Here is a 17419-nt window from a genome sequence, read left to right as displayed (position 1 = left end):
TTCCGTCATCTTTCAGGTTTTGCTCATTTTGATGACTGCGGGACTATGTTGCAACATATGTAAATAACATTAGTCATATTTTTCATTATTTGTAACAACTGTTTCGTTGTCTGTGCAAGTTAAATTTGTGCGAAGATGTGCTACGGCACATTGCAGCATGTTAACAGCAGCGAAAAAGTCGTTACCACTGATGAAAAAGTTGTGACAATTAATAATAGTAGGTCCCCGGTTGAACCAGTAAAATGGATATATGGATATGGTGCGCCCGAGACCAAAAAGGATGGTGTTAAAGAAACTGTAACGAAGGCATTAAATTGTTTGGCTTGGGCGTCAAGATGATGGAGGGGCAATCTTCAAGTTGATGGCAGGAAGTCGGAACCTGATAGTCCACAAGAACTCGAATCTTTAGAAGCCTCCTGATTTAGAATGTAATGGAAACAATAAAACAAGAAGCTAGTGAACTTTTCTTCTTTATCTGGGCTTCTGCTAGAATATGCCCGGCACGATGCCGGAATGTAAAAACAAACGGTTGGATCCAACGGTTGTTGTTAATTGTCAGTTGGAAAAGAATGGGTTTCAAACCTCTAAAATTTTTTGCCACTCCACATATTGCTTTTTACCTGAACTTCAAAACCACCGTTCCTCAATCGCGCGCCTTCACCGTAGGAGAATCCTCCCTTCAACTTCAAAGCAAGAAATACTAAAAAATAAAAGTGCGTTTACTTCGTGGATTGGAGAATCGAAATTCAAAATCGGAACGATTGACGGCATTTAATTCGAAAAAATAGAGCATGAATTAGAATCGGAATCTTGAGACCCACTATTATTTGAAAATGAGGAATGAGAGATTGATTCTCATGGGAGGAGGTGAGAATCAATCTCCCATTCCCTAGAGCTCTCATTTTACCCCTATTGACATTTAAATTTTTCTAAAATGCCCTTTCTTTAAATCAAAAATATAAATATCAAAAATAAAAAAGCCAAATATATAATTAATTAATATATTATTATAATTAATTAATTAGTATATTGATACATTATTAACAAGAATTATTAATAATTGTAATTTTTGAATAAATAATCACAATAATAAATATAATATTATTAATTAATATATATATATATATATAATTATTACTATTAATTAATATATTAATATATTATTAACAATAATATATTAATAATTATAGTTTTTGAATAAATAATCACAATAATTAATATATTTTTATTATTATAATTATTTAATAAATATACTATCATAATAATCATTAATATAATTAGTATAATTAATTCGTATATTATTATTATTAATTAATTAATATATTGTTATAATTAATTAATTAATATAATATTACTATTAATTAATATATTAATACATTATTAACTAACAACAATATATTAATAATTATAGTTTTTGAATAAATAATCACAATAATTAATATATTATTATAATTAAATAAGTAATATTAATATTATTAATTAATTAATAATTTTTATAATTAATTAATATATCAATATATTATTGACAAAAATTAATAATAATTTTTGAATAAATAATCACTATAATTAAAATATAAAATAATTATTATGACAATAATTCATTAAGTATTTTTTAGTAATTTGTTACAATCTACCTCATTCCGATTCCGATTCCAAGACAAAGTAAACACATTTATGGTAATCCAGCTCATTCCGATTTCGATTCCTACCGTTCAAGTAAACAACTTATACTGATTCTCATTCTCTATTCCCATTCCAACCCATTCTCATTCCTGCCCATTCTGATTTCATCTCATTCCAATTCTAGTTTAGTAAACTCAGCATAAGAGTTTTCAGATATCTCAATTAAGGGCATAGCATGTATCTCATACAGGGGTAAATAATCACTGTTGGATTCAATATAACAAATCCAACGGCTGAGATGAATTTAATTATTAAATAATTACAAAATTTTGACAAAGCTTGAAACTTCTAAAAACGGTAGCAGGCACAACTCCCAACCCTGCTAATTGAGTTTAGCCTTAAAAAGTTTGTGCATGAAAAACAAATCTCACTTTCTCACCTCATGCACGGGCTTGCTGACTTGATTCCTCAACTCACCCTCAACACGTGTTGGGTCCATCTCATTTTAGTGGACCAAAATTCTTAAAGTTCAAATAGATTTGCTTGATTGTAATTATTATTAAGTTTTGGATTTCGATGAAATTTGCTATGAAACTAGGTTTTTTTAAAACGTCACTATATAGCGAAAGCCTAGTGATTAAAACTCAAATCCTACAATTGTGAGGTCATGGGTTCGAGCCCCCACAATACATTGTGGGGATTTAATTTCCTTCCTCAATTTGAGTAAAGGTAATCTTTTCCCTTTCAAAATGTGAATGGAGTAGACGTCCCTCGAATATTAAAAAAGGTAAAAATTTAGACAATGCTTCATAGGAATTAATGTAAACTAGTCACAATAATAGTCTGATTTGTAAATATCAGTTGTAATCTTATGTAATATGAGTTGTACTCTTGAGTAATATTTCATGTAATAAAAAAAAAAAAAGAAAGCGTCGCTATATAAAGAAGAATAAGGGGAGCCGGCAACAACTTTGGTGGAGAAGAAAAAGACGAGAGAGAGAAGAGAGAACAATGACGCAATATTATATTTGGGAGCTTGGATTTTAATCTTTAATTGGACGATCGGAAGGCAAAATTAATTATGTTTTCTCCCAAATTTTGAAGGTAAGTTCCTGGCATCGCCCTCTACAATCCTACTAGTCTTTATTTTTATTTTATCCTCTCATTAGCTGTTATTTGAGATATCCACTTGTTAGAGGGATAGTTATTAAGCTGTTACTGTGAGTCAAGAATATTCAGATTATTGATGTTGTTAACCTTTAGAATTATCTAGAGAAGAATTTGTGCTGTAATCCCATTAATATAGTGGAAGATTATATCGGACTATGGTCTTGTGGTTTCTCCTGCATTGGGTTTTCCACATAAAATATTTGTCTCTCATAGTTGATTTATTGCTTTGGATTTTGTTGGTAATTTTTCTACCTATTTATTTATGGTATACATCATATTTTAATCACACAAAGAGGGAAAGATTTTTGTTGCCGCTTAATTTGCAACTGGTCGTGATAGTCCCTTTCCTAATAGAGTGGCATTAAAGTTTCAGATTTTGTGTTTTTATTTCTTGTTTGGTTGAGATTGAGGAGTTCTCGACATGCATGTTTAAATTAAAGTCATAGAATTATGGTATTTGGAAGTCTAAGATGGAAGATTTGTTGTACATTAAAGACTTACATGAACCCATTGAAGGCGAAGAAGCTAGACCCACCGATTTAGATGATAAGAAATGAGCTCAATTAAATCAGAGGCCATGGGTACTATTAGATCATGGATAGATCATAGTGTGTACCACCATGTCGTGAAGGAATCCATGGCTGATGATCTTTGGAGAAAATTAGAGACGATTTATGAGCAGCCGACAACATAGAACAAAGCCAATTTGATGAAAAGACTTGTTAATTTGAAATATAAGAGGGGCACAGTATAATTGAACACACTAGTGAGTTTCAGGGCTTGGTTAATCAATTGACTATTATGAAAATTATTTTAGATGATGAGTTACAAGCATTATCGTTGTTTAGTTCTTTGCTTGATAGTTGAGAGACATTGGTAGTGTCAGTGAATAATTTAGCGCCAAACGGGAAGTTAGCCTTGGATATGGTTACAAATAACTACGGAATGAAAAATCTAGAAGAAAGAGTGTTGAAACAGTTCTCTCTAAGTCAAATGCACTTGTTTAAAAAAAGTAAGAAGGCAAGGGAAGAGCCAAAGCAAAAAAATCTCACTATCAGAACAATAATAATCCTAGATGAAGATCTACGTCATAGAGGAGAAATATGAAGTGCTTTCATTGTCAGAAAATGGGTCACATTAAAAGGGCATGTAGATTGTGGAAAAGAGAACGAACGAAAGAAAATGATGATGCTTAGAAAAATGACAAAGAGAACACTACAGCCATAGTTAATGTTGATATGGGTATTGTTTATTATGGGAGATCTGTAAATCTCACTTGCCATACTAGTGATTGAGTGATTGATTCGGGTACTTCGTTTCATATTACTGCATGTTGTGACTACTTCACATCCTATGTTAATGGTGATTATGGCCATGTTCGGATGGAAAATGAGGGAGCATTCAAGATTGTGGGCATAAGAGATATTTGCTTAGAAGCCATAATTTGCTGTAAGTTGTTACTTAAAGATGTCAGACATGTACTAAATATTCGCCTTAATTTGATCTCAATAGGCAAGCTTGATGATTATGGTTATACTAATCAATTTGGTGAAGGAAAATGAGAGCTTTATCTCGCGGGCTAGGCTTAAAGCCCACAAACCTGGATCGGGCTGGCACAAACTTTTTTGCCAACCCTAATGTCAAATGATTGGTGCATTGATTTTTTGTTTTTAATCTTCTTAACAATAAAATGAAATAAATTAATATTTTCACACTTTTTTAGGATAAACTAAAGTTTGTCATTCGAAATAGGGGTAAATTGAAGTTTAACCATGAATTAATAATTAATAATAAAAATCAAATAATATCATATACATGGCATTAACTGATATATGTGTGACGCATTAGTGAGTATTTCAAATAAGTATCTAAACTAAGTATGTATAGTATTATTAAAACGTGAGTTTAATAAAAAAATTATTTTCTACTATGATTAAAGGTAAGGTCAAAATGATAAGTGTAGAAGTAAGGGGCTTTATGAGAGTTTTTGAGGGGTGCTAATAGCTCAGGGGAAATAACAAGTCCAACATGAATGAAGACTGCATTGCAAAAAAGATTTGTTTGGCTATAGTTTTAATTTCATTGATCCTTTTTTATTATTATACCCTCTATTTGAATAAATTTTTAAAAAAATACAAGAAATTAATATAATATAAATTCAATAAATTATTTTGAATATTAACAAAATTATTTTAATATTTTTAATCTTTCATTTGTTATATTCTTTTCATTATAATATTAGTGAAAAGATATATTAATAAGGTTTTTTTTTTAATTGCTCATGCTTTGTTATTTAATTTTGTGGCTTTTCACTTACCATCATTTCCTCAAACGCAAACCAAAATTTAATTCAATCTTATATTAAAGGGAGAAAAACCGCCTACACTCTCAAAGTCTATTTAAATGGTCATATAGCCCCCTTTTTACTATTATATCCTCTGATTGTACAATCCAAAAAAATTATTTTTAAATAAACTTCTATAATGAATACAAAAAAGAAAATAATATAAAATTTGATAAATTATTTTAAGTATTAAAAAAATACTTTAATATTATTAATCTGTCTTATATTTTTTTAATAATAATAAATATTTGACGAATTAATAATAAAAAATAATAATATTTAACATGTAAAATAATTTACAAAATTTATATTATTTTATTACAATATTTTTTTGTTATTGTGTGTATATTAGTTAAATGTTAAAGTCTATTTTTGGATGTATAGATTTTAATATTAATAAAATCTGTCGGGATAGACTAGTAGTAGGTTAATATTATAAATAATTTTCATTATATATGCTATTTTATTCATTGTATTTATTGTAATATTTTAATTGTATGGTATGTCATTTTATTTATTATTTTTATCTTATTACTATATTTAGTATTTATTTTTACTATAACAAAAGAGTATAATAATAACAATAATAAAAAGGTTTATGTGACCATTTATAAAATTAAGACGGTCTATATGACCATTTAAGAAAATTTTGAAAGTGTGAGCAACTTTTTCTCTCTCATAATAAGTTCAAATCTCTAATATTATGCAACAAAACCATAATTTTGGCTAAGCAAAGATTATGTTATAAAAACAAACAAAGCATGCAAAGCAAATGACAGAAGATTTGCATCTCCTTGACAATCAAGATTTTATTTTGAATAATTCTTCTATTTGTATATTGTTTAAAACTGATTCTGAAGATTAGTTAGCTTAGTTTCAACAACTCTTATTTTTAGGACCTGTAACAAGAGTTTGTTTCGCTTTGCTGTATATATTAATTGCTCTGTAAATGAAAACGTGATGATTTCGAATCCAAATTCTATCATCGTATCAGAGCATCTCCAAAGATAGCCGATCCAATTTTTTTTTCTCTCTCCTTCTTGTTTTATTTCTCTCAGCAGCCATGACTACAAATCCCATTCCTCCTCCCATCCAAAACACTAATGAACCCAACAATACCCTCATCACCATTAACGTAGCTGCCCAAACACCTCTAAAACTCACCTCTAGCAACTACATCTCCTGGAAAATGCAATTTCACACCCTATTCATTGGATATGATCTACTAAGCTATATTGATGGATCTAAACCATGTCCACCAGCCACCCTCAACCAAAATAACACCACAATACCTAATCCAAATTATATCATCTGGGTTCGACAAGATCAACTAATTCTGAATGCAATCATTGGCTCCCTTTCCCCAACCATCATACCCTTCAATGCTCAAGCAAAAACTTCTCGTGAAGCATGGAATATTTGGCTAACACATATGCCAAGCCAAGTTGTGGACGCATCAACCAGGTCAAAAGCCACTTAAAGAAAATTACAAAAGGTTCTGAAAGTGTGACTGAATTTTTGCAAACTATAAAAGCATGGGCTGATGAACTTGTTCTTCTTGGAGCACCTCTTGAAGCAGAGGATCTCACGGAAAAAAATACTTGACGGACTCAGCGACGACTATAAGGAACTAGCTCGTGCTGTTTAGGCTAGAGATACCTCAATAATCTTTGAAGAACTTCATGAAAAGCTGCTTAATTTTGAAGCTTCCTTGCTGCCAAATAAACTAGAACCCTCTTATTTTCTTACTTCAGCAAATCCAACCAACAGAAACACAACAACATGGCGTCTATCAAACCCAAGTGTGAATAACACCCCATGGCGGCCCTCTAATAACAATAATAATCGTTCCTCATCATCAAGCAATGGCGCATCCATGTCCAATGCCGGAAATAGACCTCCTCGTCCTTATTTGGGATACTGTCAGATTTGTAGGATACAAGGTCATACTGCAAAGCGATGCCCCTCAGTTAAACTAATACCAATTCAGCCAACCACCAACTCAAATGCTTCAGCTCCCACTCCTACCACACCATGGCAACCAAGGCAAATTATACTGCAAGTTCCACCACTTCAACTCCACCTTGGCTCTTGGATAGTGGTGCCTCTTATTATGTAACATCTGACCTCACCAATCTCTCAATGCATACTCCTTATAATGGCTCAGGCGACATCATGATCAGCGATGGCTCAAGTCTTCCAATAACTCATATTGGTTCCACCTATCTAGCCACCTCTAAAAATACTTTTCATTTAAACAATGTTTTATGTGTTCCTGACATGAAAAAAAAATTAATATGAATTTCTCAATTCTGTAACAAAACAAAGTTTCAATTGAGTTCTTACCGTCTGCTTTTCATGTGAAGGAACTTCGTATGGGGACAATACTTCTGACGGGCAAAACTAAAGATGGTGTCTATGAGTGGCCAACATTCCCTCCGCGTATTGCATTTTCCAGCACGAAAACCTCTGCATCTGAGTGGCATCGTAGACTAGGTCATCCAACTTTTTCTATTTTGAAACACATTATGCCCAGCAATAATCTTGGCTCAGGTTCTTCTGTGTTAGCTGATTTTTCTTGTAATGCTTGTCTCTACAATAAAAGTCATAAATTGTCATTCTCCAAATCCACCATTGTCTCTACTCAACCTCTCGAGACTATATTTTCAGATGTTTGGACTTCACCTATACTTTCAACAGATGGTTTTAAATATTATGTAATTTTTTTTTATCACTTCACTAGATATATATGGTTTTACCCCATTAAACAAAAATCTGAAGTCTTACAAATTTTCATAAGATTTAAAACCATTGTTGAAAAGTTTTTTGAAACAAACATAAAAACAATATATTTTGATAATGGTGGAGAATACAAAGCCCTTACCATTTCTCTCTCATCCAATGGAATTTCTCATCTCACTACCCCACCCCATACACCTAAACATAATAGCTTTTCTGAAAGAAGACATCTTCACATTGTTGAAACAGGCTTAGCATTACTATATCATGCATCTATTCCTTTAACTTATTGGCCATATGCATTTGCCACAACAGTCTACTTAATTAATCGTATGCCAACCCTTACCCTTCATCTTTCTTCTCCATATGAAAATATTTTTGGGACCACCCCTAATTACTCCAAACTCAAAATATTTGGTTGTCTCTGTTACCCATGGCTTAGACCATATACATCTCACAAACTAGAGTCTCGTTCGAAACCATGTGTCTTTCTAGGATACTCTTTAACTCAAAGTGCTTACTATTGTCTTGATCCCTCTACCTCTAAAATTTATGTTTCTCGCCATGTCAAATTTATTGAAACTTTATTTCCTTTCACCAATCTATCCCAACAATTACCTCGTCCCCAATCCACCTCTATCACTACTTGGATTTCCCCACCAATTCGTGTCTCTGTCTTACCCCAGCAAGAGCCACTCGATTCATCATCTACAGTACATGCTCCTCAACAATTTCCCAACAAAGTTTCATCACCAACTTCCTCACCTTCACCTACACCTTCACCTCATTTGTCTAAGATTATCCTTCCCAACACTACCCAACAGTCCACCACACACCTAACCCATCAAATGACCACCCAAGCTAAGAACAACATCCATAAACCTTTAAAAAAAAATGAACCTTCATACCTAATTAACCAAATCCTTTGACCTTGAACCAACCTCTATCACTCAAGCCCTCAAAGATCATAAATGGCGTCGTGCTATGTCTGAGGAGTGTGATGCATTGGTCAATAATAGAACATGGGAGTTGGTACCACCTGATACAAGTCAAAATTTAATTAGATGTATTTTTCGAACTAAACACAAGTCTGATGGTTCTATTGACAGGTTCAAGGCTCGTTTGGTTGCAAAAGGCTTTCATCAACGACTAGGAATAGATTAAACGGATACATTCAACCCTGTGGTTGAACCAACCACCATTCGAATTGTACTTGCTATCTCTATAAGTTACAGTTGGTCTTTACGGAAACTAGACGTAAACAATGCCTTTCTTCAAGGTAATATATTGGAAAATGTATACATATCTCAGCCACCAGGTTTTATAGATAAAGACAACCCAACCCATGTATGCAAACTCAGAAAAGCTATCTATGGCCTGAAACAAGCTTTGCGGGCATGGTATCATGAACTTAAAAAATTTTCTTTTGTCATCTGGTTTCAAGAATTCGTATGCTGATGCTTCTCTGTTTGTCTTTAATGTTAATGGCCATATTTTGTATCTCCTTGTTTATGTTGATGACATAATCATCACGGGTAATGACGCTGCTGTGATAGATCGTTTTGTGACCGATCTTGCTCATCGATTCTCCATACAGGATCTTGGCATGTTAACTTACTTTCTCGGTGTTGAAGTGGTCCATAACAAAAATGGTTTGCTACTCTCTAAAAAATGCTACATTCAAGATCTCTTAACTCAAGTTCAAATGCATGAAGTGAAACTTGTTCTCACTCCAATGCCAACCAGTCCTTCTCTTACTGTACAATCGAGTTCATCTTTACTGGATCCTTCTCAATATAGAACAGTCATGGGCAGCCTTCAATATTTACTTCTTACGAGACCCGACATTGCCTTTGCTGTTAACAAATGGTCTTAATACATGCATTGCCCAAGCACTGAGCATTGGTCTTATGTTAAGCGTCTTCTCCGTTATTTGGTTGGCACCGTGAATGATGGCTTAAAAATCTATCGTGACTCTTCTCTTAGTCTGCATGTATTTTCTAATGCGGATTGGGCAGGGGACAGAGATACTTTCTCATCTACAGGTGCTTATGTAGTTTATCTTGGCAGAAATCTCGTTTCTTGGATAAAAAGCAGAGGACCATTGCTAGATTATCCACCGAGGCCGAATATCGCTCTATTGCTAATATTGCTGCTAAAATTAAGTGGATTTGCTATCTACTTTCAGATCTTGGTATTGTGCTCTCTTGCTGTCCAATAATTTATTGTGATAACATTGGGGCCAATCAATTATGTTCAAATCTAGTCTTCCATTCAAGAATGAAACATGTTGCTATTGACTTCCATTTTATTCGTGATCAAGTGCAAGCTGGTGCTCTTCGTGTCGCCCATATTTCTTTAGTAGACCAAATAACGGATGCACTCACAAAGCCTCTTCCATGTCAACTGTTTTTACAACTAAAACTCAAGATTGGAATTCTCTCCCGAGCTCCATCTTGAGGGGGCATGACAGAAAATTTGCATCTCCTTGACAATCGGGATTTTATTTTGAATAATTCTTCTGTTTGTATATTGTTTAAAACTGATTCCGAAGATTAGCTAGCTTAGTTTCAACAACTCTTATTTTTAGGATTTGTAACAAGAGTTTGTTTCGCTTTGCTATATATATATATATATATATATATATATATATTAATTGCTCTGTAAATGAAAAAGTGATGATTTCGAATCCAAGTTCTATTAGCAGAGACAGTACTATAAAAACAACAAACTAATGAGTTAAGTTTTAGTTTAAATCATTGATGTACTCATATAATATTAGTAATAATAAGATTTTTGAACCGAAGAAATTATAGTATATTGATATTTTATTTTAACTAAAGTAAAATTCAGAAGAAGAAAGAATGAGTTCCAAACTGTAAAGTTTTATATGTATACTTTTAAAGTAGATCAGATTAATTAAAAATATAAACATAGCGAAGGGAGCCGGTGAAGAAATGGTGGGCGGTGGTGAGGAGTGGTCACTGGTCTGCCAGCTGCCGCAATGGAAATTTGTAAAATAGTAAAGAGGGTAGGAGAAATTGCAAGACTCATCGATAATGCTTTGTGTTTTCTTGTTTTTTGTGTTGATGCATGCATATCTTTTGTATCATTTCTCTTTAACTACTACATGTGCATGTGTATCTCATTCATCAGTAAATGGTTAAATTAACGCGGATGGACTCCTCTATAGTTAATAACCGGCAATGGAAAACAAGATAATGAATTCAAGAAATTTAAGAAAGATAGTTAAGTTATGGTTATGCTTCAGAGTGCTTTGAAGTAGGGGGCAGGGTTAAAATCTTAAAGGGCTCAAATTTTAGAGAAACCTTAGGTGCAACTGTGGTACCGTGCCACAGTTGCATCCAACCGTTGGATGCCAGTGGATCCCACCAATTTAAGTGCATCCAACGGCTGGATGCAACTGTAGTACGGTGCCATAGTTGCACCGTAGCCTGATCCCAAATTTTATAGAGATAAACTTTGAAAGATCAATTTTTTTACTTAAACTCCTGATTTTATTTTTTATTTAGTGGATCCATTTAATTTAGGGTATAAATATAAGATAACATGTAAATCATCATCATCTACCATTTTATATTGTGGGTATTAATTAAAATAACTATTAAATTATGTTGTAGTAATATGAGAAATTTGCGTTTCAAACTCCATGTACGAAAAGAGTTGAGTTATCATCAATATGAAAAAAAAAAAGAAATTGTTTTGATAAGTGTAACTCAAATTTCTATGGGATGAAAAACAAAATTACTTCTATAAATTATACAAAATTTAAAGTTTGAATTCCTTATTAGTGAATTGGATTGAAAATCGATAATTCACAATAAAATGGTGGACGAGTCCGCGAACACCCTATAACATAAAATGATTACAACTTAAAGATAAGGCACTAGATTAAGAAAAAAAAAAAGAATATAGAAGTCATAGTAAACGACACATCAACAATTTTAATAAAATTAAAAATTATTTCAAAAATTTTAAAATAAAAATTTGAAAGAAATAAGCGACATTAAATATTGCCTTCAGCTGTGAAAAGAGTTTTCCTCGGCCACACTCGCTAACATAAAATGGGAAAGAATATTTTAATTTCTTTGTTTACTGTTGCGTTAGAGTTATTGGAAAAAAAAAAAGAAAAAAAAAAAGAAAGACAGATCGAAAGCTGGATCAAAAAGTTTAAACAATAGTATGTTTGGATCTGTCCACACTCTGTGTCTCTTGAGTCTTGACATTACAATAAATTCAAAATCTTTCTCCAACACGAATTATAATATTTAATTATCATTAATATAATAAAATTAAAATGAGGGTGACTAGCGTTTTCCTCCGTCACTTAATCATTTGGTGATTAATACATGTGTGTAGCGATATGACAATGAGCAGGTGGCCAGGCTACAATCTTATTATTGTTTTGACCAACCAAAACCACCCAGAACCTTCATCTTTCCCATACAAATTTCACATTTTTCTAATGGTTAAAATTTACGATATGTTATCATTTTGGTCTATTGTGACTTTAAATAAATATATTTATATTACAGTTTAAAAATTTATTACAAACCTGTGGGTGTCAATTAATTGAAATAATAAGATCTTTAGTATTTTAAAAAAAATTATAATATTGAATTTTACTGATATGAGTGGGAAAAAAATTAGTTTGATCTAGACTGAATAAATGATACTAATAAAAGAAATCAATTGAAGTTAAATCGAAAATCTATTTCTTTTAATTTAAACAATTTGCTCATGTTCTACAATTTTGTATAAAAATAAAAGAGTCCTATAGGAGTTACAAGTGATGAAAGCACCCGCTCCCCATTGGACTACAACCAATAACTATAATCTCATATTGAAGAAATAAAAAAGTTTGGGAGTGACTATGATGGAGCATTTCTAAATAATATCATTTATGTTTTTCAATATCTGTACCAAAGTTTTCCTTGCCACTAACATTTTTTTGTTCTATATACACAATTTATATATTTGCGCAATATGTGATACCGAATATTTATGACATGTAACGATAACATTATTACTAAAATCAAAACTATTATTATAGATAATGAAAAATTGAGACCTTAAAATTATAGAATACAAGCAAGGAAACTGCTCAATTTTTGTGGGTATTTATTTATTTATTTATTTTATTTGAACGATAATAGGTTGAAACATAAATTTGGAGAAAGAGAGAGGAAAGATTGGTTAGTTTGACGTTTAAGGCCCGGCATTATACCTTTCTTCTTCTTTCTACACTGTCTATTACGCAGTTTTAGGCAGAGATTTCTGTAATGTTTTAATTATTGTATTTGTCGTAAGTAGGTCAACAAAATAATAATAATAATAATAATAATAATAATAATAATAATAATAATTTCATTTAAAAAGAAAAAGAAAAAGAAAAATGGAAAAAAAGGGTCAAACAGACATTTGGTTTCTCTTTATCTTTCTTGCTTCCTCTCTACTTTCCTCATTTTTCACTCACACATTGTCTTTCTTTTTCAACTTTTCTTTCTTCTTCTTCACTTAAGAAGCATATCCCCATCATTGCCATTATCAGTCCATTTGCTTTTTAAACTTTGGTTCATTTCTACTTTCACTTGCTACCTTTGCTTTTCTTACATATTCTCAAACAAACCAGGCCCTAGTAACCTGTTAAAAGACAATTGTTGATTCTTGATTGTTGTTATGGAGAAGGAAGATTTGCTTATGAATGAAGGTGTGAATTCAACACCACCGACCTGGAGCTCTTGCAATTTTAGCTCAGAAAAAGTTATAACTAACTGTTGTTTGAATCCCAATTGGGATTATTCAATGGATCAGAGCGATCCCTTTGAAGCAGCTTTGAGCTCAATTGTTTCTTCTCCTGCAGCATCCAATGCCCCTACCACTTGTAGTGTTATAATTCCTGCTGGTGGTGGTGGAGATAATGTTATGATCAGAGAATTGATTGGAAGACTTGGAAGTATTTGCAATTCTGGTGAAGTTTTGCCTCAATCTTACATACAAGCCCAGAACAATAACAACAGCAACACTTGTTGTTACAGCACTCCATTGAATTCACCACCATTACCCAAGCTTAATCTTTCAATGATCAGAGGAAGCAAGAGCAGCAACAATTTGCCAATTCCTGCTGCTGACCCTGGATTTGCTGAAAGGGCTGCAAGGCTTTCTTGCTTTGCAGGATCTCAAATGAATATGAATTCTTCTGTTTCTGCTTCTGATAGTAAGAAATTGAGGGTCTCAAGGTCTTCAACCCCAGAGAGTAATAATAATGCTGATTCCAAGGAGGGTTCTTCATTGTCAGAACAGATCACATCTCAAACTGTTACTGATTCCAACCCCAGAAAAAGAAAATCCATTCAAAGACCAAAAGCTAAAGAAACCCCACCAACTAATGATCCCAAGGTAATGTGTTAATACAATCCTGTTTTTCAAATAGTTTTTTCAGTTTTTTTTTTTCTTTTACGGTAAACTAAAGAGAGAATTATTTTCTTTTTCCTTTCCAGGTTGTAGCAGAAAATCCTGAAGATTCTAATTCAATGAGAAGCAAACAAGATGAAAATAAGAGTGATAGCAGCAAGACCAAGGACAATTCAAAGCCGGTGGAGCCGCCAAAGGACTATATTCATGTCAGAGCAAGAAGGGGTCAAGCAACTGATAGCCATAGTCTTGCTGAAAGAGTAAGCTATTTAATATTTGGTAATTGTAATGATATGTTAACAATAATAATATTTTTCAACTATAATATTTTGATTTGCATTCATATGTTGTGTGTTTTGAATGTTTCATTCAGGTCCGTAGAGAGAAGATCAGTGAAAGAATGAAGTTTCTTCAGGATCTTGTTCCCGGCTGTAATAAGGTGCTTAATTAATTATGTGTATGAATACTTGAAAAGTACAGTTCTAACTAAAACTAAAGTCAGAATAATTTCTAAATTGAGGTTTTACTATTTGTCACAGGTCACAGGGAAAGCAGTTATGCTTGATGAAATCATTAACTATGTGCAGTCATTGCAGCGCCAGGTTGAGGTAAAATCGAATTTCCACAAGTTCTGGATCTGGCCCTTTTCTTTTTAGTTGTGTTGTTGCTAAAATTTATTAAATTTTGCTCACAGTTTCTCTCAATGAAGTTGGCTACTGTAAATCCACGGATGGATTTAAACATGGAAGCTCTTTTGTCAAAAGATGTAAGTTATGCTTATTCATTTCTTTCATTTTAGGACCCATATTTATTTGAATTGTATACTGGTGCATTGCAGCTGTTTCAGTCATGTGGATATGTGCAACATAGCCTTTACCCAGGGGATTGCTCAGTGCAAACATTCCCTTCCAGATATCAGCCCCAGCAAGGGTCACATCTAACTAGTAGTGGCATAAATAATAATGCAGAGAACCAATTCTCAATCAATGCATTAAACTCTTCATTGCATCGAAATCACAACATTCAATTGCCCCCCATTAATGGACATGGTGAAGTTGGTCCTCGGGTAATTTAGAGATGAGTTATGTAATTACTGAATTTGTTTCTTGTTTAATCATGACCGTGATCCTAGTGCTTCTTGTTGGTTGCATTATATTTCAGGTTCCATCATTGTGGGATGACGACCTTCAAAGCCTAGTTCAAATGGGTTTTAACCAGAATCAGCCACGGAGCTTAAATGGTAGGCAAAAGTAACTTGATGTAAACTCAGTATGAGTTCAAAATGTTTAGTAGATGCAATAATGTATGTTTGGTGGTTTTGGACTGTTCAGGCTCAATGGCTACAACTCAAATGAAAATTGAGATGTAATTATCAATAATCAACTAAAGTGTCGAATTTGATTCCATTGAGGCCCCCTGCCCCCCAGGAGAAAGAGAGGGGCTTCTGTATATAGAGATCAATTTGCGCGGACTATTAGCTTGAAGAAGAAGAGAAAAACATTTCTCTTTCATTTTGGCAATTGTTTCTTTTATTGTATTCTACTCATTCATTCGAGAACTCAACATTTGTATAATCTAACACATTGATGGAATATCCATAAAGAAAGAGGAGGGAAAAAAAAAAAAAGCATAGCATGGTAAGTTACTATTTTTGTTTCGAGCTTATTGAGATTATTTGATACTTTCATTTTTTTCTTAATGCACGCACGCTTAAGTTGTGAGGTTTAATAGGTTTATTTTTTAATAAATTATAAAATTATACAGTTTAATAATATTAAAAATTAATTCGTATTAAAAATTAATTTTTTTAAAATTATACGATTTGATTTAAAAATATTATACATATATATATATATATATATATATATATGGGAGGTCTTTAGTTACATATATACGAAGGTAACTTACGGTTCTTTTACAATAACAGTATCTTTTATAGTAACAGTATCACTAGTAGAATCGAGTACTATTGCTATGAAAATTAACGTAACTTAGCGTCAGCTTTTATATATATATATATTCTCTCTTTTATGACAATGACGTGTGTTAGCATGACATTGCTTTCAAATTTAGCTGGAAAATTTTAAAGGTGGGTCAGGATTTGGAAATTGAATAATATAATATGTTAAAATCGCGTAACTTGTGGGGAAATGGATTGTTACTGATAACAGCTTTTAGGTGGGGACCAAAATCACGTGTTTGTTGTTTAAGTCTAATACCAACTTATGATTAAGAATCATGCGTGTTTTGTAGTTGGAATCCAATGTTTATTTCTTTTTACTGCTTAAATCAATTGACTGATTGACACCAAACAACAACTTTTTTTTATTAATATTTAATTTTATTTATGTTTTGAATTAAAATAAATAGGATGGCAAATTTTTTGACAGGAGAAAATTTTAAATAATTTTTAGAGAATAGAGTGGGAAATGACGAAAACCTCAAATTCTTAATAGGATGAAATTTAGTTTTGTACTCTTTACTCTACCCTCACTCTAATCTCTATTAAATAAATATTTTTTAATTCTTATTTAATAATTTTTATTTTATCAACTATAATATCGATTAATAAATTTTATTTTTATTTTTACGTAATATAAACATATTATAATTAAAAGAAAACCCTAAAATGTAATTTTTTTTTCAACTCTAAAATATTGTCGTATTTTCTTTTCTCTTTTAAGGTGCTGATCTCTTCAAATATTTTTTAGTTTTAATATCATTTTAAGTTATTGTTTCAAACTTTTAGAAATTTTCTAAAATAATTTAAATATTTTATAATATAGTGATGATTTTATTTTAAGTTTTTAATTTTAATTTACTGAAATCATATATCTATACCTACTATAAAATATGTAAATAGAGAATGTGGTGGAGATTGAGAAATCATTTTTCATCCCCACCCCACTAAATTTATTGAAAAATATAAGCAAATTTTTAATTAACGAGGTGGGGAATAGGGCAGGCCTCCCCACCCCCACTCCACCCCATTACCGTCACTAAAAATGAAAAGAATTTAGTGGTATCAAACAGAAGCCCAGATTGGCAAGAAGTGCAGTTATGTTCTTGCTTGGCCGAGGAATTAGAAAGCTTTTTCTAAATCTTATG

At 32.1% G+C, this 17419-nt stretch overlaps 1 protein-coding gene across 1 annotated transcript; it reads left to right on the top strand.

Moving 5' to 3' along the window:
- Positions 1 to 13347: 13347 nt before the first annotated feature.
- On the top strand, positions 13348 to 15985 carry LOC102618495 (transcription factor bHLH62). The gene is made up of 8 exons (XM_006492922.4): positions 13348 to 14296; positions 14398 to 14571; positions 14685 to 14750; positions 14851 to 14919; positions 15006 to 15077; positions 15150 to 15377; positions 15473 to 15551; positions 15643 to 15985. Exons 1-8 carry the CDS (start codon positions 13577 to 13579, stop codon positions 15678 to 15680), a joined length of 1446 nt encoding a protein of 481 aa, XP_006492985.2. The 5' UTR covers positions 13348 to 13576; the 3' UTR covers positions 15681 to 15985.
- The last annotated feature ends 1434 nt before the right edge of the window (positions 15986 to 17419 follow it).

This window comes from Citrus sinensis, chromosome 9 (assembly GCF_022201045.2).
Source record: "Citrus sinensis cultivar Valencia sweet orange chromosome 9, DVS_A1.0, whole genome shotgun sequence".
Lineage (NCBI taxonomy): Eukaryota > Viridiplantae > Streptophyta > Magnoliopsida > Sapindales > Rutaceae > Citrus > Citrus sinensis.
Note: the sequence above shows the minus strand (reverse complement) of the source record. Positions and strands in the feature narration are given on the sequence as shown.

Excerpts from the sequence above, each read along its gene's own strand:
- LOC102618495 (XM_006492922.4), top strand. The coding sequence starts at position 13,577 with ATGGAGAAGGAAGATTTGCTTATGAATGAAGGTGTGAATTCAACACCA. Across the intron at positions 14,297-14,397 it reads CACCAACTAATGATCCCAAG|GTTGTAGCAGAAAATCCTGA; the intron begins GTAATGTGTTAA and ends TTTCCTTTCCAG. Across the intron at positions 15,378-15,472 it reads ATGGTGAAGTTGGTCCTCGG|GTTCCATCATTGTGGGATGA; the intron begins GTAATTTAGAGA and ends ATTATATTTCAG.